Genomic DNA, 22784 nt, shown 5'->3' on the forward strand with positions numbered 1-22784 from the left:
GTCAATAGTGATTGTTGTAGCAAAAGTGGTTAGAATTTGAAATGCTCATAATAGCTCAGCATATTTCCACACTATGCTACAGATAGTGGAATGTGCTTATTGCTGATGAAGTGGTTAGAATATTAAATAATAATACTACACAGCACTTTTTCATGCTTCTGTAAAGTGGAATGTGCTTATATGTGTGCTGTACACTAACAAACAAAGGTTCATAGTTAAGGAACAAGAGAGTAGCTTCATCTGTCTGACTGTTACAATAAACAACCCATCTTATCAATCACACATAATAAAAATTCAATCCCACATAGACAGTTTTTTAAGCAGCAGGTTTTGTACTTTTTTTTAGCATGGAGCTAAAGCTGAACATTTGTCCAGGAGGGTCTACTATAACTCAATGTTACATTTGCAAAATCTATCTCTGGGGCACAATTATATTGCTACCACTGCACAAAAAGTGTATCTCTCCTAGAGAGGTTTCTGTTTATTCCCAGGAGAGTAACCTGATCTCAGACTGAGGGAGTCAGTCACCAAGATTCTGGTACCTGATGTGGTAGGAAGTTTGGAGGTGGACTTTTATGCTCTAAACGCTCCAAATCCTCTCTGCTCACTACATCATATGTTGTCTAACTGTGGTTGCCATGGTGATCTCATAACACTTGGCAAACTATAAATCATTAATAGCAACTTGAAAAGGAACTCTAAGGAAAAATGAACAACTCCATGGGGTATATTTACTAAACTGCGGGTTTGAAAAAGTGGAGATGTTGCCAACAGCAACCAATCAGATTCTAGATATTTATTTAGTACATTCTACAAAATGACAGCTAGAATCTATGTTTAAGTAAAAAAGTGTGCATAATTCTTAATTTGTGTAAGAAAACAATAGTATTTGCAGACCTTTGACGTCTGGCGAAAAATGGGCAAGATGTCTTGTCACAAAGAGCTTCAGCTGCTCATCCAGGTCACAGGACTCAAGATTGATATTCCATGAACGAATTCCTGTAAAGGAGATGGCAATATGTTATTTAATACAAAGTGTAACTGCATATACATGTATATTAATATACATATTTATGTGGGACTCTGTTTCCATAGGGATCATTATAGCAACCATAAAACATACAATGTAATAGCATGCTATTAAAATATATATGTTGTCAACCAAATGACACAAGTGGACACCACCTCTATAGAACAAAAGTTTTTTTAGCCCTTGCTGCAAACAAATTACCCGAGTACTCAATGTTCTACTCAATGAAACATCAACAGGTCATGCTTTAAGAAACTGTTCTCAACAGGACACCCCCCCCCTAGTAAATTAAAATGATAAAATCCATCCTAAAACCCTTTGTGTACCCCTGGAAATCAGGGGTGATTGTCATTCACTTGTAAGTGATACCTCTATTCCTGCTGTCACCAGGCCCGGCGCTCCCATTAGGCAAGGTTAGGCAGCTGCCTAGGGCGCTGAGCTCTGGAGGGCGCCTCTGAAATCGTGCACATCTATAAAGCTGTCCGGCGGCCATGGAAGTTAAACTCACTGGCCGCCGCACAGCTTTATAGATGTGCACGATTTGATCCATGGCGGGGGTGGGGTGATCACATCTTCCCTCAGTGACTGTCGGGAGTGACGTCATCATCACGCCCCGACAGTCACTGAGGCGGCCGCCAGAGAGGAGCAGAGCATGGAGAAAACTCCATGGTAAGTAGAGACAGACAGAGACAGAGAGAGAAGAGAGAGATGGATGTGTTGCGCTGCGCTGCAGGGGGCATGTTCAAGCAGGACATGGTGCTGCAGGGGGAGGGGGACAGAGGACATGGTGCTGCAGGGGGGGGCAGAGGACATGGTGCTGCAGGGGGGGACAGGACAGAGGGCATGGTGCTGCAGGGGGGTGGGCAGAGGACATGGTGCTGCAGGAGGGTGGGCAGAGGACATGGTGCTGCAGGGGGGGATGGGACAGAGGACATGGTGTTGCAGGGGGGGGACAGCGGACATGGTGCTGCAGGGGGGGACAGAGGACATGGTGCTGCAGGGGGGGGCAGAGGACATGGTGCTGCAGGGGGGGGGGCAGAGGACATGGTGCTGCAGAGGGGGATGACAGAGGACATGGTGCTGCAGGGGGACGATGACAGAGGACATGGTGCTGCAGGGGGGGACAGAGGACATGGTGCTGCAGGGGGGGGACAGAGGACATAGTGCTGCAGGGGGGGACAGAGGACATGGTGCTGCAGGGGGGGGGCACAGAGGACATGGTGCTGCAGGGGGGGAAGAGAGGACATGGTCAAGCAGCGGGGGGGGGGGGCAGTATGCTGTAGGGGGGGACATGGTCAAGTAGTGGGGGGGGGGCAGTGTGCTGCAGGGGGAGCAGTGTGATGGGTCATTCTCACAAGTTTTTGTTCCCATATCTAATACTTGGATACTTCCCCTCTAGAAATCCTGTGATTTGCCCCTGGACAGCAGTGGAGTCTGGACAACGTTCTCTATGAAACATCACGGCAGCCAGACCGCTGTTGGAGGCTTATCTTTTTTTTTTTTTTACCAAAAGTGAAGTGTGTGAGGGTCTGGGAAGTGGGTATTTGGCGTGTCTTGGGGTGGGTGGGGGGTCGGTATTTTGAAATTTTGCCTAGGGCACTGAGAACCCTAGCACCGGCCCTGGCTGTCACTAGTGCACTCCTGATTTAGGAGACATGTGGAGATTGCCTTGATTAGTCAGTTCAAACCTGAAATGTGCTTTATATGAAGCAGTGGTGGGGACACTCCAATCATAAAACCCTGCAGGAGAGGTAAATGTTTAATATACTTTGCTAGAATGTGTATCTAATGAAAGGTTAGATATAAGATAGGGGTTATCCATTCATTCTCTTTTGCACATATAACAAAATCAATAACTAGCTTTACTATATATTTTTAGTACCGCTTTAGAAATAAAATGTATTCAATAAAAGAGATTTCATTTCTTACTTAAACACATAGAGCCTGAGTCATTAAGGAACGTATCTCTGTTTTCTTAGCGTATCGTACGCAATTCCCTTCTGCGCATGTCCAAAACGAGGACACTCGGGCATCAACGAAAGAAAGTCCGCTGCGTATGCCAACGCAAATGACAGTTACGACAGTCTACGATTTTGGGGAATGAACGGGGTGGGAAAGGTGCGTGTGCCGTACTCGATACACAATGTGGGCGTGCCAAACTCAAGCGAATGCAGTCACGTCGGAATGGAGCTCTGCGTGTGTGAAAGTTTCTTGTTTTTCTGCCCTATCTCTTGCACCAGCTGAGGGGCTAATCTAAGTACTGCGTCAGTATTGTATGCATGCTATAACATGTGTCTGCAATCAGGAGCAACTGTAAAAATGTATTTAATGTACAGTAGACATAAAGGACAGCCCAACCCTAATGTTTTTCAATGGGGAAAAAAAAATTCTATAAAAAATTTTTTTTAGACAATTTCCATTTCTAATCATAAATGACTATATTATTAAAGGTAACATCAATTGATTTTTTTTTTTTTCCTGTGCATTCTTTTGAGATTTCATATTCCACATACTTATTGTACGTATTCTGCAGTGTCTGGTCTAGTACAGCAGAGTAAACCTACACCCATAGTCATCAACACCACACGTATCTTGAGATCCGTTCATTGCTGACTCCGGGAGTATGCAGAGCTGATTTCCGTGCCGTTGAGAACAACAGCACGATGCGCTCAGTATGCTGCCTTAATGACTCAGGCCCATAATGTTTGAGATGTTTAAGTTTAGTTAAAGGGGCAGAATTTACTTATCATGCTGGCAAGGGTGGATAGGTATAGGGCGAAAGAGTGAAATCCTGAAACTTTTACAGAGAACTTTTGGCAATAACAAAAGGACGTTGTTTCCTTCTTTGCTGCAATTATCATCAGTTTTCTTTCACTGTATCTAACACCTACAGTATGTATCTATCACAATGGTGCCAATTATTTGGTGTCAATGGCTCAAATCAGCAGTCCTACAGTTGATTATAATAAGGTTTCAGCAGAGGAAATAGTCAAGTCACATGACTATGATTATATTGCAAGAGACTACAGAGGCTGACTATGTGTTGCTAACTTTGCAATTCTATTAATTGCAGTTGATATATGTGATGCTGTACCAATGCTTCCCCCTTGGCCAGTTAGCAACAAAAGTACAATCTATTGAATGTAGTGAATTTCTTTTGCTGCAATATTACTTTACTTCTACTTGTGCACATTAGTGATCTGTATGCAACCCAAATGGCGCACATTGTAAGCAGTATAGAGAAATAATTTGCCCAATGGGTGACAACTAAGTGCAGATAGTTTTATATTTCCTCTGTGACTGGCACTGCTCAGTCTTGCAAAACCAATATGGAGGTTTTTCCTGACTGTTAATTAAGTAAAGCTGAGTCCAATCACATTTTCAGTTGTTTACTTGCTTGTGTTTCCATAGCTGCAGAGCTTGTACCTAATACAAACAGGGTATTTTTTCTGTCAGATTTGTAAATGTTCTTATGGGAACACTGTTTGCTCTTCATGTGGTTGCAATGTAAGCTGCACAGGAGTAGAGGAAATCCTTAAGGTAATGGCCATTTAATGACAAGATAGGCAAATAGCCAATCCATTTGTAGGCAGCGTTCATCAATTTGTTAAATTATCGGAACTGCACATAACAAAGCCGGGAGTAGTCATATCCTGGAGCACCAGCTTCCACTAACACATTGAAGCACTTTTAACTTCCAAAGTACTGCGCACAGGCAAGTGAGGTTATACTTTAATAACTAGATGACATCCTTTTTATATTTAAATGTCTTGTGTTAAATGGACCTAACCGTGTGCTCAGAGGAGATCACACTATGAATATAAAACCACCCAAGTAGAGATGAGCGAAATAGCATTTACATTTTGTGCAAATTGAGTTGCTGCAGATCAGGTTATTTCACAGAGATGCAAAGTTCCAGAGATACAATCTTCGAGTTCTGCCTTATATTCACCATTCTGTATTGTTTTTGGAAACTTGCATTTTGCAGATTTTCTAGTCTATGAATAGAGCTGGAATGAGAGTGGATCCTTCAATTTGCTGTGTGGTGTTGAACTGGAAGCACTAAAGTCCAAATTCTACTTGTGAAATGTGCAAAATTTCAACTGTAGAATTTGGCAAATTATTATGATCTTTTTATATATTGCTGACGTATCAACGAGTTATTATGAAATCGCCAGAACAACACTAACCACATAAATTGTGCAATTTCTTGTTCTCACCAAATGGTTAAATAAACTTTTTAGATTTTTGTTTCCAGTTTCTACTTTCCTTGTAAATTAATATTATGTAATCCTCCATCATTAGGAAGATTAATAAGCTACAGTAGGGTAAACTCTAATAAAGAGATGGTATACGCACATGGGAAGCCAGTGTAAGGACTTGCAAAGCGGTGCAGCAGATGTTTACCGTCGAATGAGGAATATCAATCTTGCTGCATCATTTAAGATAAGGTGGCGATAGATAAAGTGGAGGATAGGTGAAGGTTTCAATAGTCAAGGCAGGACTGGATAACAGTTTTGGCAGCATTTAGCAATTCTTTTACGGTGGAGGCGATTGGATGTGAGGAATAAAGCAGAGGGTATAGTCAAGTGTAACAAGGCAGAAGGTTTGGGGCTGAGGAAATTGTGATGGTATTGACTGTCACAGAGATTTGAGGGAGGTGTTGACTCTGTCAGGAAGGAAGATGATAAGCTCTGTTTTAGACATTTTGAGCTGTAGGTAGTATTGGGACATCCATGTGTAGAAAGCAGAGAGTTGGTTAAGTGAGACTGGTTAGTGTAGAGGTGGTTCTGAAAGCTGAGACAGTGATTTAGTTCTCCAAGAGTAGAGGTATAAAGAGAGAAAAGCAGGGGGCTAAGAACAGAACCCCAAGGGACCACAACAGCCAGACATAGTGGGGGGGGGGGGGGGGTAAGATATGCCAGAGGTAGAGACACTAAAGGTAGGAAGTGTCACAAAGTCCAATGGAGTGAAAGGTGTTCAAGAGAAGAGGGTGATCAACAGCACTGAAAGCAGCAGAGGTGTCACTCACCGGACTGTGAGTGCTTCTTCCCGGACATTTAGGAACCGTGGCCGTCCTCCATCCTGAGGGACTGCGCATGCGCAGCCCTTTCTATACCTTCAGTGTATGTTCCTTTAACTTAATTGGCAGATCAGGCAACACTCCCTATATTAAGCACCTGTGGTCAACACCACGTTGCCTGATCTTGGAGTCTCATTCCCCATGAGTCTCTGAATGTGTTCCTGTGTTTCCTCGTTTATTCAGCCCTGCTGATTCCTGTGGTTTCCAAACCACTTCTACCTCTGTGGTTTCCAAACCACTTCTACTACTGTGGTTCCCATACCACATCTACCCTTCTGTGTATCATCGTGACTGTGAGCTGATTCCTATCCGCTGCCTCCGTGCACTACAGTCTTCTAACCACTTCAACTCTACTATGTATTATTGGGACTGTTAGCTGATTCCTATCCGCTGCCTCCGTGCACTACAGTCTTCCATCCACATCCACTCACCTGTTCATCATCGTGACTGTTAGCTGATTCCTATCCGCTGCCTCCGTGCACTACAGTCTTCAACCTGCAACTCGTCTGTGTTTCATCATCGTGACTGTTAGCTGATTCCTATCCGCTGCCTCCGTGCACTACAGTCTTCAACCTGCAACTCGTCTGTGTCTCATCATCGTGACTGTTAGCTGATTCCTATCCGCTGCCTCCGTGCACTACAGTCTTCAACCTGCAACTCGTCTGTGTTTCATCGGGACTGTTTGGCTGATTCCTATCCGCTGCCTCTGTGCGCTTCAGTCTTCAGTTCATGTCAACTCTCCCGTGTTTCCTCGAGACTGCTGCCACTATTGCTATCCGCTACTCTCCGTGATCAACAGTTCCAGTTCAACTCTTCTCTCCCGTGTCCCATCGTTACTGCACCTGTTCGTTGCTATTGGCTACCTCCGTGTGTCCGCAGAGACCTGCTGCTGCTACTCCTCAGCGCTACTCATCCATCTACTGCTGATCCGCTCTCCACGCTTTCCTGTGTTCCCGCTGGTCTCTACCCGCCTGTCAGCATTGGATTCGTGTCTCTCTACTTACCTCTTTGCTAGACCATCGCCATTCTCCAGGGTCCTCCAGGAGTCCAGTTCCACGCTCTACTGATTCCTGTATATTTGTTTCCCTGCTGGTCTACCTACCTGTGCGCTGCACCTACTAGACCACCGCTTCACCCATCCAGGGACTTTGTATCCTGCCGTTCAGGTATCTCTGCACTCCTGTCTGACTGCCTGCTTCTGAACCACGGTATGCATACTTCTCATTGACTGTGCTGGTGTATTGCATATCTTGCTGGACTGTGTTGGTTCTCCTCTGGAGTTTGCTATCCGCTGAGTCTATTGCCATCATTGACTGTGTTATCTCATGCTGGATTACTTCAAGAGACTTTCTATTATTGCAGTGCTGTTCAGTCATATATATATATATTGTGCATATTACTGTGGATCGAGTTTAAGGTGCCCGTGTATATCTTGTGTTGCAGTCTCTCCCCGTGCACCTCCTCACATATATATTCAGTGGTACAACTTGCTAGAGGCAGACCACTGATCCCTGTTTCCAGTATCACCTGTTCCAGTATCCTCTCACATAGCAGTGGTACAACTTGCTAACGCAGACCACTGACTTCCCGGATACCTCCACTTGGATTTCGTTCCTTCACTCAGACAGTGGTACAACTTGCTATCCGCAGACCGCTGATCCTCATCACCTCCTCGTTTCTGTTGGACATTCCTCCTCACTATAGCAGTGGTACAACTTGCTACCGCAGACCACTGACTACCTTCACGTGTCCTTTGTCCATACAGTTCCTCGTGTATTATTACCTCCATATTGCCAGTGCTGCTAGTCATAGACTTTCCGAGCATCTCATCATCTGCTATTTCCTGTTCCGTGATCACCCTGCTACCAGAGTACCATATCACCACCTATACTGCTCTGGTAAGCCTATCACCTGGTGATCCCTGGGTAAAGACTCCTTGTGCCAGTGACAAGAGGTCTAGAGAATGAGTAGGGAGAAGTGACCTTTATACTTTGCTGTAGACCACTGATCACTTTTTTGAGTGTAGTCTCAGTGAGTTGTTAATGGCATAAGCCTGATTGCAGACAGTGAATGGGATGAGTGGAAAGAAAGTGAGATAGGCGACTGTACACTAGTCACTCAAATAGTTAGGAGTGAAAGGGGAGAGAAACAGGGAGGTAGTTGGAGATAGAGGCAAGAGATACTTTTTAGGATTGGTGATATAAGCACATGATTAAATGAGAATGGGAATGTGCCACTGGAGTGAAACAGTTTGAAGAGGTGAGCTAGAGGTGGGCATGCAGTTGGAGAGAGAGAGCAGAGAAGTTGAGAGGGAATAGGGTCGAGAGGGTAGGTTGTAACTGGAGATGATGAGATAAGTTCAAAGACCGTCTTTGGTTAATGCAGAGAATGAACTTAAGGTGTATTAAGGAGTGTAGGATAAAGAGGGTGGGGCATGCAGTTTTTTGTATGAGTAAATATCTTGTCAAATGGTGTTGATTTTGCCTTTGAAGCAGGTGGCAATATCGGCTGTGAGTGAAGGGTGTGATGGTGCAAATCACAGAGAAGTGAGTTGAATGTAGCAAAGAGACTAGAAGACTAGTAGATATTAGAGAAGTAAAGTATGGGCAGTGTTGTAAGATGAAAGGATACATTTATAGCAGAAGAAGTCCACATAGGAGAGAGACTTTCTCAAGGAGCATTTTTGCAGTATGTTTGGTGTGCCATAGTTAAGGTTTGTATCATTTGAGATTATATGTGGTGATTGGAGCTGCACTGTCTAGTGTTGAATTGAGTGTTTTGTTGTAGAAAGAGGCAGCCTAATCAGGGCAGGACAGGGTAGTCATAGGATACAATAGTTGTTTTAGTGAAAATGAGACATGGATAGAGGTTTTAGATGTTGCAGTGTGCGTGTGGATTTGGGTGCAGGGGGAGAGCATGAGGTAAAGTGAGGCTGAAGGACAGGAGGTTGAGGTTAGAGAGCAGGGAAGCAAGTTAGAGAAAATACAGATAGAGCAGGAGGGGTGAAAAAACAAGATCAAGACAGCATCCATCACGGTGGGTTGGAGATGAAGTCAACTGGGGGATTCCAAAGGAGGAAGTAAGAGAATTGTGATCTGTGGCAGCAGAGATAGTGGGGTGTTCAATGGGTATGTTGAAATCACCTAGTATTTGATTAGCAGTTCAAAGGATAGGAAATAGGTAAGCCAAACAGTGATAAATGACAACAACAAAAAGGTGGAGAGAAGAGGATAGACAGATAGTGTGGTTATCAAAAGAAGAGTGAGGGAGGGTTTGGGGAGTATGACTCGGAGTGTAGTATGGAGAGATTAGAATGCCTACCCTACCACCTTTTCTGTTCCCAGATTTGCGAGTGTGACTAAGACAGAGTCCCTTGTAGAAGAGAGCTGCATGGGATGTAGTGTCACTGGAGGTAAGCCAAGTCTCTCTGATAGCAAGGCAGAGATTTTGAAGTGAATAGATTGTGGATGGATGCAAGTTTGTTAAAATCAGGTCTCCAGGAGTCTCCACCCATAAGTATATGCCATTTCAGACTGCAGTTTTAAACAGATTAAAGAAAATATGCTGTTTTGATTTATTTGATGTATTTGCTATGTCTATACGAGATAAATTCACAATTTATGTTTTTATGGACAAAATGTAGTTCTGTTTTCTCACACAACAAAAAGAAATTTGAGAACAGAAAAGTAGGCTATGGTGAAATTAGGTCAGCGGCTAAGAATTAAATAGCTCTAATATAGTTAATTTAGGATGGGCACACAGCATGAGTCAAACTCGTTTTATTTTTTTATAATCAGATGTACTATATAAAAGTGGTCAGTGGAAATGGTGTAAGTAATTAACAAAAAAGAAAAAAGAATAACTCAAGACTATATTGAGCAAGTACAACATCATTCTGTAGTTCATATACAAAACCGGATGAACAGTGTATTTTGTTAACACAATTTTACCTTTACCTTTACCTCAAACTACTATACTACAAAATTTGATCTACCCCCCTCCTTAATTAATTTGTACTTTACCTCTATCACCTTCAAAAATACTGTTTAATATGATTCATGTATTGTATAATATAAGACAATAAGAACGCATTAGTGCTGCCTTTAATGTAATACATTAGGTTTTTGTTTACATTAGTTTACATTAGAGATGGGCGGGCTCAGTTTCCTTAAACCGAACCCACCCGAACTTTGGGTTTCCGAGTACTCGCGCCTATTCAGATTCCAAAATGTCATTGTGACGTCGTCAGATGTCGCGAGTTTTTGAATCAATAAATACCCGCCTCCACGGCGATCTAGCGCCATTTGAGAGAGGGACAGAAAAGGGTTAGGTCACAGTATAGAGCAGGCAAAGTGATAGAGTAGATATAGGAGGGTGGTAATTTTTCTGAATTTGCACTACAAGTGTTTGGGGTCTCATATACACCCTTATAAAAGATCTTAATTTCTGAGTGCTGAAATCCTAATATAGCAGTCACCCAAAGACAAGTGCTCAATTGCTAAGAGTCATTGATGAAGAGGAAGATAAGCTTGTCTGTAGAATTTGCAGGCAAATTCTTCTGTGTTATATGATAACACCCAAAGAGAAGAGCTCCATTGCTCCATTGCTAATTGTAATAGCTGAAATAGAAATTATAGGCCTGCCTGGCTTGGTCTAAATCTGCAGTTACATTTTATTGTACCATAGCTCATACAGAAACAGGAGGGGTGGCATTGTTTTTGTTCCTCTCCAGTCTGTCATGATGATACTAATCCTCCTACCACATGTACTAAAGTCTATGTTCAAGTGCATACTGTTTTCAAGTCAGGGAAACAAAAATGTAAATAAAAATCTTGTACCTTTTTAAAGAAAAAAAAATCTCTAAAAAAGGTGAAAGTTTACTGTATAAAAACATAAAATTGCCAACATGACATTCTACCCAAGATATTAACAGGCATACCAGCATCAGGTAGCTCCCTTCTCTTAGCTAGATTTCAGCCCCTGCTGCAATCTACACTGTCATCATAATCAGCCTCATCATTATGTACATCTTCCTTAAACAATAGTAATTCATCCCCGCTGGAATCCACAATCATAGAAGTCTGTGTACTTTGATGTAATTGCCGATAATGGCCTTTCTCATGGAATTTGTAGTTCATTTTATGGCAGAGCTGTCACGATTTTTGGGCAATTCTTTTAGAGCAGAGCAAACAACAAAATGTTGTGCTGACTCATCTGCATCACCCCTGGGTGTCTTGGAAAAGCTAAGTTTTTTCCGAGAAGCAAGTTGCCAGAGAAACTGAAGGAGTAGACATCATTACAAGATGTTGATAGCTCTTGGATCCTGCAGAAGCAAATTAATTACTTAATCTACAATTACAATATAGTTAGAAGATTTACTTAGTTTTATTCCATCCCTAAAAATTCTCTAGCTGCTTCTCAAAAAGTATAATTTAGGCAATCACTTGACTCAAGCTAACCGGGTCTGCACTCTCTTCACAGGTGACTAATTCGCTGGACTAAAGTACATTCCCCTCAAATGCTAGTCTTCTTGCAGCTGCTGCATTTTCCTACATGCTGTTGCAGAGTCCCGAAAATGACCCTAACTTTTTCGGGACACAAACAGCATCTCCTGCATATCATTGTCATTTTTTAAAAGTTCTGTAACACCAAGTTGATTGTGTGAGCAAAACTAGAAATGTGATGGAATCCCCCCCCCCCCTGCTTTTTATACATGCCAATACTTTGTTTGCCCTTGCAGCTGCTGTTTGACATTGAGCACTATTGCTAAGTCTACTGTCTATGAGCACTCCCAAATCATTTTCCATTATAGATTCTCCTAAATTAATTCCCTTAAATTTATAGATTGCGTTCTTGTTTTTGATCACTAAATGCATACCCTTACATTTATCTATGTTAAACCTCATATTCCATTTGGCCGCCCAATCCTCCAGTTTATTTAAGTCCCTCTATAGAGAAGCTACATCTTGCTCTGATTTTATTACCTTACAGAGTTTAGTGTCATCTGCAAAAATAGAAACTTTACTCTCTAAACCATCACCAAGGTCAATAATAAATATTTTAAAAAGGAGTGGCCCCGGCACGGAACCTTGAGGTACTCCACTTAAAACTTTTGACCAATTAGTTTTGAGTTATCAGGCAAATTGTATAGCTTTTGATAAAAATCTTTTTTTATTTAGGCTGGATCATATGAGGGCTCTTTTATCTTTAATAGAATATTTCTGTGGGACATTTTAGTTCATATTTTTTTGACTCGTATTTTATCAGCTTTGTCACCTTTTTTATAATAATAGTTTTTATTTAACCATCTGAGATTTGAGTCCCACAAAAACCACATCACTTCTAGTGTAGATACCATGTATGAAAGAGTAGTAGGTATAATCTTTAGCTGAGGGGTTTCTTACTCTCCACAAATCATATAATACATTGTTATTGAGAATGTAGTTTAAGGCTTTAGAAGTACTGTATGTTCGCTGGTAGCAAAGAAGAAATTAAAGGATGACAGTGATACCTACAACACTATACTACCTTCAATATGGTGTTAAAATCACCAGCCAAAATTTGTTTGATTTAGGGTTGAGAAAAATGGAGACTGATTTTGATGTGGAGCATAAACATTTATCATAAACATTTATCAAGGTACCTGCCAAAATATGAACTGCCAAACCTGTCCACTATTATGTTCTCTAGTTCAAATTGAGGATGGCTAACAAAGGGAATAGCACCCCCTCCTCCCTTTCTTGTTTGGAGTCGTATGCATTGAAGACAGTAGGAAATCATCTGAAGTGCAGTTCAGGATGAGTTTTACCAGGGAAATTATTATTATTATTATTATCATAGATTTGTTAAGCGGCACAGTGTTCCGCAGAAGAACATACAAGGTAAATGAAATGTAGACATGAAAACAAAGGATATGGAGGACCCTGCCCATTAGAGAGCTTGCATTTTAAGTGAAAGAGGGCACAGCTGAAACAAGAGTAGTGAGTGTGGCTTAGAGTGGAGTTTAGGGCAGCTGTGAGGGTGCATAAGTGTGAATAGTATCATCAGGGATAAGGTAAGCTTTAAAAAAGATATGGGTTTTTAGAGAACGTCTAAATATTTGAAGGCTGTGGGTAACCCTGATTGGACATGGTAGGGAATTCCATAAGTGGATAGCAGTATGGGAGAAGTCTTGTCTCGTCTGTTAATCACCTCTCACTCGCGCCTAAAAGGTGCAGGTCAGAGGTAGATCTAGGGCGGGAGGGACAGTATTTTGATATGAGATTGGAGATGTATGAAGGGGTGGTGTTGTTGAGGGGTTTGTAGCTAAGGGCAAGTAATTTGAATTGGATTTTGGAGAACACAGGGAGCCAGTGTAAGGATTTGCAAAGTGGTACAGCAGATGTGGAGTGGTGAGAGAGGAAGGTCAGTCTTGCAGCAGTGTGGGAGTGCCAAATAGCAGGAGGTTGCAGTAGTCAAAACAGAAAATGATGAGAGAACGGATAAGAGTTTAGGTAGCATGTTGAGTAAGAAAAGGGTGTATTCTGGCAATGTTTTAAAGTGGAATCAATAGGACTGGGATAGAGTGTGGATGAGAGGAATAAAACAGAGGGTGAAGTCAAGTGTGACAGAAATGCAGCGGGCTTGGGAGACTGAGGAAATTGTGGTGTTATGTAACAGTGAGGGAGATTTGAGGGTGGTGGTGGTTCTGGCAGGAGGAAAGATAATAAGCTCTGTTTTGGATATGTTTGAGCTGTAGGTAGCGTTGGGACATCAATGTGGAGATAGCTGGAAGACAGTTGGTTACATGAGATAATACAGAAGGGGAGAGGTTAGGGGAAGAGATATAGATTTTGGTGTCATCAGCATAGAGGTGTTACTGGAAGCCGAATGAGCGAATTAGTAACCCAAGAGAAGAGGTGTACAATGAAAAAAGTATTAATTAATAATAGACAAAACTTCTTAACTTGGCCACATTGGCTACACATACTACCATAAATATTAGTAATAATAAACAGTACTACAACAGAGTATTGAGGAATACCTTCATAAATGTATTTATAAAAGCAACTACTGAAGAAGTCCAATAGAGAATAGGTAGGAAGTAGAATTTCTCCTTGACCTTTCATATGTCAAATAGGTAATATGGCAAAAATATTTTTTTGTCTCTGAAGATATGTTCAGTTTGTCATCAAATATTTGTTCAGATGGGAATGTTGAGATCTTAGCCTTGTTGGAATCATGAACCAAACTATTAAGTATTTTTTGTGGTATTGCTTTTCTGGCTAAGGCATGCCTGGAAGAAACTGATGTAGAAGGACCTACTGCATCTGTTCAGGGCCATCTCTTCTATTGGGCACAATGGGCATGTGCCCAGAGGCCCTGTGGGCAAGAGGGCCCATCCAAGGCAGCGCTGAAAAAAAATCCTGAAAAAAAAAGAAAAAGAAAATACTTACCTTGCGGTCACGTCACCTGGCGATCTGACTCCCTCCCTGGTCCCCTCTTCCGTGCTGTGCTCGCAGTGAATGCCCACCATTCTTTTCAAGCACAGCATGGAGGAGCGTCAGAACAGAGAGACGCAGAAAAAAGAAGAGAAGGGGATCGGACTTAAGGTAAGTTAAAGGGGCCCCTATATATGTATGTAAAAAAAAGTGATTTTATATATATATATATATATATATATATATATATATATATAGCCCACACATGTCCATGACATAGGTTTTGAGTCGATTGTCCCATTACTTTTGGTCCCTTAAAAAGTGGGAGGCACATATAGAAACCGTTGTACTTCCTACACCGTTCACCTGATTTGGATGTAAATACCCTCAAATTAAAGCTGAAAATCTACAGTTAAAGTACATCTTGTTAGTTTCATTTCAAATCCATTGTGGTGGTGTATAGAGCCCAAAATATGAGAATTGTGTTGATATCCCTATATTTATGGACTTGACTGTATATATATTTATATATTTATATTTAGGGGCCCCGATGCACTGCATTGCCCGGGGGCCTATAATGTAGGTAGGTGGCCCTGCATCTGCTGTAGTTGGAGGTTTGAAGCTTCTTCAGGGATCTTTGCCGTGATCTGCTCTCCCTCGTGAAACACAATAGGATTGAAGGGAAGCCCCCTTTATATCTGATATTATTATCTATTAGGGCTTGGGTGTATTACCTAAGTTTGTATCTTTGCAAAAAGTAATAGAGGCTATGTCCTGAAAAATGGTAATGGCCACATAAGCATTTGTCCATTTTACACGTTTCTACTAAAAGTAATTTCCTGCCTATCTGATTAGTTTGAGATCCTGATGAAAGGTGAGGGTGTCTTATATTTCTTGCTGGTATTATGTGACTTCCTTCAGCTTTGTTTCTATCTCATCTATGTGGGCTCCAATCTCCTCTAACACTATTTCTTTAACCCTGACACAGCCTTTTGAAGTTCAGTATAAAAGGCATTTTTAAGTCATTTAATTTTCAAAAGCAGAGAAGTGGTGTCACTTTTTATGGATATATCTGTGGACTCTTCTTCATCAGGCTCAGAGACCAATTTTGCTTGGAAGGAGTCCAATGATTTAGAGTCCATAGGCTGCATATTACAAAGGACCTTGGTCAATTCTGGAGGAACAGTGTTGTTCTTCCCATAAAATATTTTCAAATCATTTTAATAGATAGATACGTTTTCAGTATAATATAGACCCTTTTATTTATTCATGAAACTGTCACGAAGACAGGATTTCGTTTTCGATTGTTTAATCATATTTAAAAACGTTTTCATTTGCAATGATATGGTGTAGTTGTCAGCTCAGGTCAGTGACGCCCTCTTGTGGTGTTAAAAAAATTGTAGCCAGATGTGTTTTTTCAGATTGCATAGGCACTTTATGTAGTCTGATGTCCTGAGACTTTAGCCTTTTAAACTTTAAACTTTGGAACTGTTATAATATGTGGCTGAGAATTAGATCAGAGTTCACAGATAACGATTTAGTATATTTTAACAAAAATTATATGTAGCTGAGTTTGGAAGTCACCTCCCTGTAGAATTATCTCAGCTTCTAGTTATAGAAGGATTCCTTTTATGGGAGAAGAATCTCCCCAAAGGTGTTAATAGATTTGTCACCTGGGCTGGATCTCACCGCTTGTCAGGACGATAAAGGCACATATCAATATGATTACTTTCTTTAGTCACATTGACGGTCCCTCCCCATTAAATTGGAAGTTACTATTGAGCCTCTGATGTTGTGACTCACACAGTCTGGTAAACCCCTCAGATGTGTTCTAGAGAAAGAGGAGGCCTTGATTTGTGGCCTTCTGCCCTACTGGACATGTGGAAGTAAAAGGCAGAATGGAGACAGCTGTTGGGATCCAGGTTGTCCTGGCAGCATGGGGAGCTGATGGAATAAGGATCAGATCCTCAGTTTATTCAGAGTGCAGCTTTTTGCACCATATTTTAATTTAAGTGACTGATCTAGCAATCCTATTATTCCTATATATGTATCTATTTACGAAAGTGAAATAAAGAAAACTGTAGTATAGAGTAGACAGGCAAAGTCCAAGGTACAGGCAAAGGTCACAACGGAAGATCAGGCAGACAGGAATCCAAAAGCAGGTCAGCATAGGACTGGAAACGCTATAACCAGCAGGGAGGCTAAGCCCTCCCTGCCTTAAATACAGCAAAGAGCCAATCAGGACCCTGCCCTTCAAATATCCCAAGAGGCTGCCTAATCAATTAACTTGGCAAATTAATTAGCCCGCAGGCTGTTTATTCCTATGCGCACGCGCCCAGCGTTGCCGGGATGCGGCGCTGTTCAGAGTGCATCCCGACCGTTGGCATGGAGACGGTTGGGACGAGGGGAAGCGGAAGTAACATCCCGGGTGTTGCCATGACAGCCGGGACGCCAATGCAGGAAGCGAGCCGTGGATAATATAATTGTGGTTATGGAATTCTTAGCTACTCTGTACTGGAACATGCTTTATAAAAGACAGTATGCTTTACAAAAGTGAAGTTAGTATGTGATAGTCTTTAGATTTATTGCCATTTCTATTTCTTGCATGAAATCCCCATTGAAAGTGAAATATTCTAGCTTTTCTGTAATCTAAATTCATTATGTATAAATCCTGAATAATTTGAAAAATAAAAATAAATATGTAATGACATATGGCAGCAAAAACACAACAGATTTTATGTTACAAAATTCCTTTTGTTTCACAAAATAATGTCCTTTATTTGACACAATTTGACACAATGTAATTTGAAACAATTGCTATTGTGCCCCAGAGTTCATTTCATATTATAAAATTATGCTTTTTTCATATTACATTTCCTTGATAAAACTGATTTTGTTACAAATTCTGTGCACCCAATTAACAATTTTGTATGAGTGTACAAACTATATTATGCTATATATCACAATATGATGATTTGTACATAACTTATTCTATTGACAAATTGCACCATTTAATATTTGAGATTTTGTGGCTTAGAGATGTAGCTTGACAGTGTTAGTACTAAATGGTAAAGTCACATTACCCTATTTGTACACAATATAATAATGTAATAAAGTGTCATATATACAATAGAGAATATTGTCTTGACCGTTATTAATAAATGTGAGTTGCATTTTAAATATGCAATGTAATTAAATACAAATACAAAAGACATTAAACACAAACGTATTGATTTCCAATTCAAACGTCAAATGAGAATCTTCTTTACTAGAGTGGTCCAAATGGAAATATCAAGTAAATAATGTGAATATACAGCTGCGACTTCAAATAACATGGCTGTGATGCTAACTTAAGTACTAGCAGCTGAAGGGGCCAATACGCAAATAGCCAATCAGAAGTGGCTAAATAGTGCTGCTGATAGTCATCATCATCATTGTGTATCGCTGCAGTATGCAAGAGACACGCCTCCTAAAAGGTATATCTGCAGATGCGTTCACGTCTAATTGTGTTGCAAGCACATGCTCACACCCTTGCTGTAGTCAGCCTATGCTTGCCAGTCCCTGCCCGCCCTATTCTGTCTCTCCAGGTAAAATGGAACACAAATCACTGATACGCAATAAACTATATATGCGTGTATGTGTAAGCATTTTTGGTTGTGCATGGACAGTACCGAAATGCTTATGTTATGACAAAAAATTGGATGTACATACAACCCTAAATGAATCCCGATTACTTTGTCACTTGTTTGAAATATTTTTTCTGAGATCCAAATGTTTTTTGCATGGATCGTCTGGTGCATCCTACACACTGCAGGCTGCAGGCAGCATCCAATATCTATAAAATAAACTATTTAATCAGTATTCTATTTAATACAATTCTTAATTTTATATTTCTTTAATTCCAATTCCACGGTTCTGTTAATAATATGCTTACAGGTTAAACAAACAATTTACCACACTTGTAACACCTTTGGGACTTGGAGTGTACCAGATATGTTCTTTATTTTCATTATTTCTATCCTGTAATACTGTTTTAGGAATGTCAACTAACTGTTTTGGTGTTGCTGGTAAATTCCTCTATTTAGTATCTTTAAGGGCAAACTATTTTTTGTGACATAAACTTTGAATATAATAATTCAGGTTAATAAAAAGAAGAAACAAATTGGGGTTATATGAAAGATATAAAACCTGTTAAACCTTTGTTTTAAAGGGACACTAGTTGTTCTGTTAATCTCTTTGAAGACAAATTGAAGGTTCCTTTAGGGATTAATTTAATCTTTTTTTAAAACCAAAAACATGTTTCCTTTATTGAAGCAATGACATTATTATTATTAGATATTACATAACAGCAATAGATCTTTGATTATTTAACTACAATCAATATAAGGATGACGTCTGTAACAGATTTCTTAAATTGCTTAAAAACAATAATAGTTAACAGAATGGTTAGAATCGAGAAGTATAACTAAAACATGAGCCATTAAAGATCCTGTAGCATTGTTATAAGAAAAGGTACCAACCACTTTCTAATATATTTTAGATTTAAAGCACATTTTTTACATTTATTTATTTAAAAAAACATTCTGTCCAAATATGACTCTGTATATAGGTTGTAGTTACCTCTAGACACGTTTTTGAGGCAAGTGCAGACCATCAGGGATTATATTCCTTTTTGGTAAAGCATATTTTGCCGATCTTACATATAGGTATGAGTTTTATATCAAATTGTAGAGTGTAGACACTTCCAGATTTTCTCCTTTATTGGGACTTTATAGTATTTATGAAACCCGCTCATGTTTCCAGTCCAGAAATGCCTAATCATGGGACATGGCCACAAGCAATTAAATAAGTCAACTGGTGAGGATTGAAATTTGGGACGTGCCGGATTATCTGAAATAATCCAATGATATGATTCTGGTTTATCCATGTTTGTGTTTTATTTATGTAGTTAAATACTGACTGTTTTTTCATGTAGCACACAAATACTTGATAGCTTATTTGTACACTGAAATTTAAAGTTCATATTTGTGTGCTAGATGAAAAAACAGTTAGTATTTAACTTATGTGCAAAACAGAAAACTAGTTTGCACCCCTTGCATTGTAACATGGTTTTGTCCAGGAGACTGAAATAAGATACCCCTTCATTTAAGATCCTTAATGAATCAGGCCCTAGAATCTGATTGGTCGCTATAAGCAACATCTCCACCTTTTTCAAACATGCAGTATAGTAAATAGACCCCTTGGAGTCTTCGCCACCTTCAACACCCTCCTGCCCCCCCCTCCCCCTCCTCTACCCTCCTCCCTTACCGCCGCTGACTTTGCCTCCTTCTTCTCCTCTAAAATCGAGGCCATCCGACTTGAATTCTCCTCCTCCCCTCCCCCGCCTGCCCCCCCACTCGTCCTCCCTCTCCCCCCAGCCACCAATCCCTCTTCTCCTTCCGCCCCACTACGGGCGATGAAGTCCACTCTCTCATTTCATCCTCCCCCCGTCTACCTGTGCCCTTGACCCCATCCCCTCCCACCTCCTCCGCTCCCTCTCCCCCACCACCTGCTCCCACCTCGCCCACCTCCTTAATCTGTCCCTCTCCACCGGTATCTTCCCCTCCTCCTTCAAACACGCTCTTGTTTCCCCCATTCTCAAGAAACCTAATCTTGACCCCACCTCTCTCTCCAACTATCGCCCCATCTCTCTTCTCCCCTTTGCCTCCAAAATACTTGAGAGACTCGTCTGCAGCCGCCTCTCCACCTTCCTCTCTGAGCACTCCCTCCTTGACCCTCTCCAATCTGGCTTCCGCCCTCTCCACTCCACCGAAACTGCCCTGGCCACAGTCTCCAATGTTCTCCTTTCTGCTAAGGCCAGGGGCCACTTCTCCCTTCTCATTCTCTTGGATCTCTCAGCGGCCTTTGACACCGTTGACCACCCACTCCTGCTCCACACCCTTCAATCCTTTGGCCTCTCTGGCTCCGTCCTGTCCTGGTTCACCTCTTACCTTGCTGACCGTTCCTTCTCGGTCACCACCTCTGGATCTCTCTCCCCCCTCCTCCCTTCCAGTAGGGGTCCCCCAAGGCTCTGTTCTCGGACCCCTACTGTTCTCTCTTTACACCTCTTCCCTGGGCAAACTCATCAGCTCCTTTGGTCTCAAGTACCACCTTTATGCGGATGACACCCAACTCTACCTTTCCTCTCCTGATCTCTCTCCCTCCCTCCTCTCCAGGGTGTCCGACTGCCTCTCTGCCATCTCCTCCTGGATGTCCTCTAAATTTCTCAAACTTAATCTTGCGAAAACCGAACTAATTGTCTTTCCTCCCGCTCATTCCCCCTGCCCTTCCGACCTCTCTATCACTGTACTCAACTCCTCTCTTTCCCCTGTTCCTCAAATTCGCTGCCTCGGTGTCATCCTTGACTCCTCTCTCTCCTTTGCCCCTCACATTCTCTCACTTGCAAAATCTTGCCGCTTCCAGCTGCGCAACATCGCGCACATTCGGCCCTTCCTTTCCCAAGATGCCACTAAAGCTCTTGTCCACTCTCTTATCATCTCCCGCTTAGACTACTGCAACCTCCTCCTTACTGGCATCCCCCGTTCTCATCTCGCCCCCCTTCGCTCCGTTCTCAATGCTGCCGCTCGGCTTATTTTCCTTTCTCGCCGCTCCTCCTCTGTCTTCCCCCTCTACCAATCCCTTCACTGGCTCCCCTTCCCCTACAGAATCGTGTTCAAGCTCCTTACACTTACCTTCAAGGCCCTCTCCAACTCCACCGCTCCCTACATCTCCAGCCTCATCTCCATCCATGCTCCATCCCGCCCTCTGCGTTCGGCCAATGACCGTCGCCTCTCTTCCCCCCTGGTCACCTCCTCCCACGCTCGCATCCAAGACTTCTCCCGTGCTGCCCCCCTCCACTGGAACCAGCTCCCCCGGTCCATCAGAACTTCACCCAACTTGTCCAGCTTCAAACGGGCCTTAAAAACCCACCTCTTCCTTATAGCCTTCCAGTCCCCCACTTAACTGCCCTCCTTCCTGTCTCCCACCTACCTTCCTCCTCGTCGCTCTCCTCTCCCCCCCTCCCCTCCGTCTTTGCCTCCGCTCTCCCCCTTTCCTCCTCCTACCCTTGCGTCTCTGTCCGTCCTACCCTCCCCTTAGATTGTACGCTCCTTCGAGCAGGGCCTCCTCTCCTCCTGTTCTCCACCACCTTAACTCTGCTCTCCAGCTCCTTGTCTCTTCCGTGAGGCCCTTCTACCCCTCTAGCTACCCCGCTGGGGCTCTCGCCTGTCATCTAGCTGTACTTTGAGCTTCCGAGTTACTGTGCTTTTTGTTAACTGTTCCGTGATGTCTCACCCTGTACTGTATTTCTGTCTGTCCCTGTACGGCGCTACGGATACCTAGTGGCGCCCTATAAATAAATAATAATAATAATAATAATAATATTCAATAAGGATACTAAAAATAAGAGATAGTGAATGTCTGGGATACAGTGCTGTGGTACATAGGGATTCAAATTTAGTAAGCTGTCGTCCCGCAGACTCACGAATCCCCGGGGACCCCAGAAAGTGACGGAGCTGTAAATGCCTCCAAATATCCGCATCCGGGAGATCCCATTTGGACTGAAGATCGGAGAAAGATAAAGCCCCTAAGGCGCCCACCAGCTGGCCGACACGGTGAAGTCCCACCTCAGTCCAATGTCTAAAGGTCTGTCTAATAATGCTTGGAGGAAAATCTGGGTTGTCAAAAGTCGGAGTCAGAGGTGAGTGTTCAGGGGAGATATGTAGGACAGAGCGTAATTTGGACCATCTAGCCAGAGTTGGGGTAACAGTTGGAAGGACAGTTCTAGGGAGTGACGACAACCAGGGTATGTATTGAAATGGTTTACTGGAGATATAGCTCTCTATCCAAACCCATTGTTTATCGGGACACTGTCTTGTCCAGTCCAACACTCAGTTTAACATAACAGTGTCATAATATGTGGCAAAGTGTGGGAGTTGTAGACCTCCAGCATGCTTACACATGTATAATATGTTGTGTCTAAAGCAGGGTCGCCTACCGCCCCATACAAAGTCTCGAACAGCTTTATGTAATGTCTTGAACCATGATACTGGTAGGTGTATAGGCAGCGTGTGAAGTAGGTTAAGGATCCGTGGCAGTATGTTCATTTTTATCACGTTGACTCTGCCTATCAAGGAAAAGCCTTTCGAGAGCCAATTTTTCAGGTCTTTGCATACAGTATTGGTGATTGGTAAAAAGTTTTGTTCAAAATTTT

General features: G+C 42.1%; 1 protein-coding gene across 1 annotated transcript in view; it reads right to left on the bottom strand.

Annotated features, from left to right (window-relative positions):
• MAP1A (microtubule associated protein 1A) overlaps positions 1 to 22784 on the bottom strand; it is a 138824-nt gene that overhangs the window by 87540 nt on the left and 28500 nt on the right. The window contains exon 2 of the mRNA XM_075207873.1: positions 898 to 999. Coding sequence (XP_075063974.1) covers positions 898 to 999 — 102 coding nt within the window. The remainder of the gene's footprint in view (positions 1 to 897; positions 1000 to 22784) is intronic.

The sequence above is a fragment of the Mixophyes fleayi genome, chromosome 4 (genome assembly GCF_038048845.1).
Source record: "Mixophyes fleayi isolate aMixFle1 chromosome 4, aMixFle1.hap1, whole genome shotgun sequence".
In the NCBI taxonomy this organism is placed as follows: Eukaryota; Metazoa; Chordata; class Amphibia; order Anura; family Limnodynastidae; genus Mixophyes; species Mixophyes fleayi.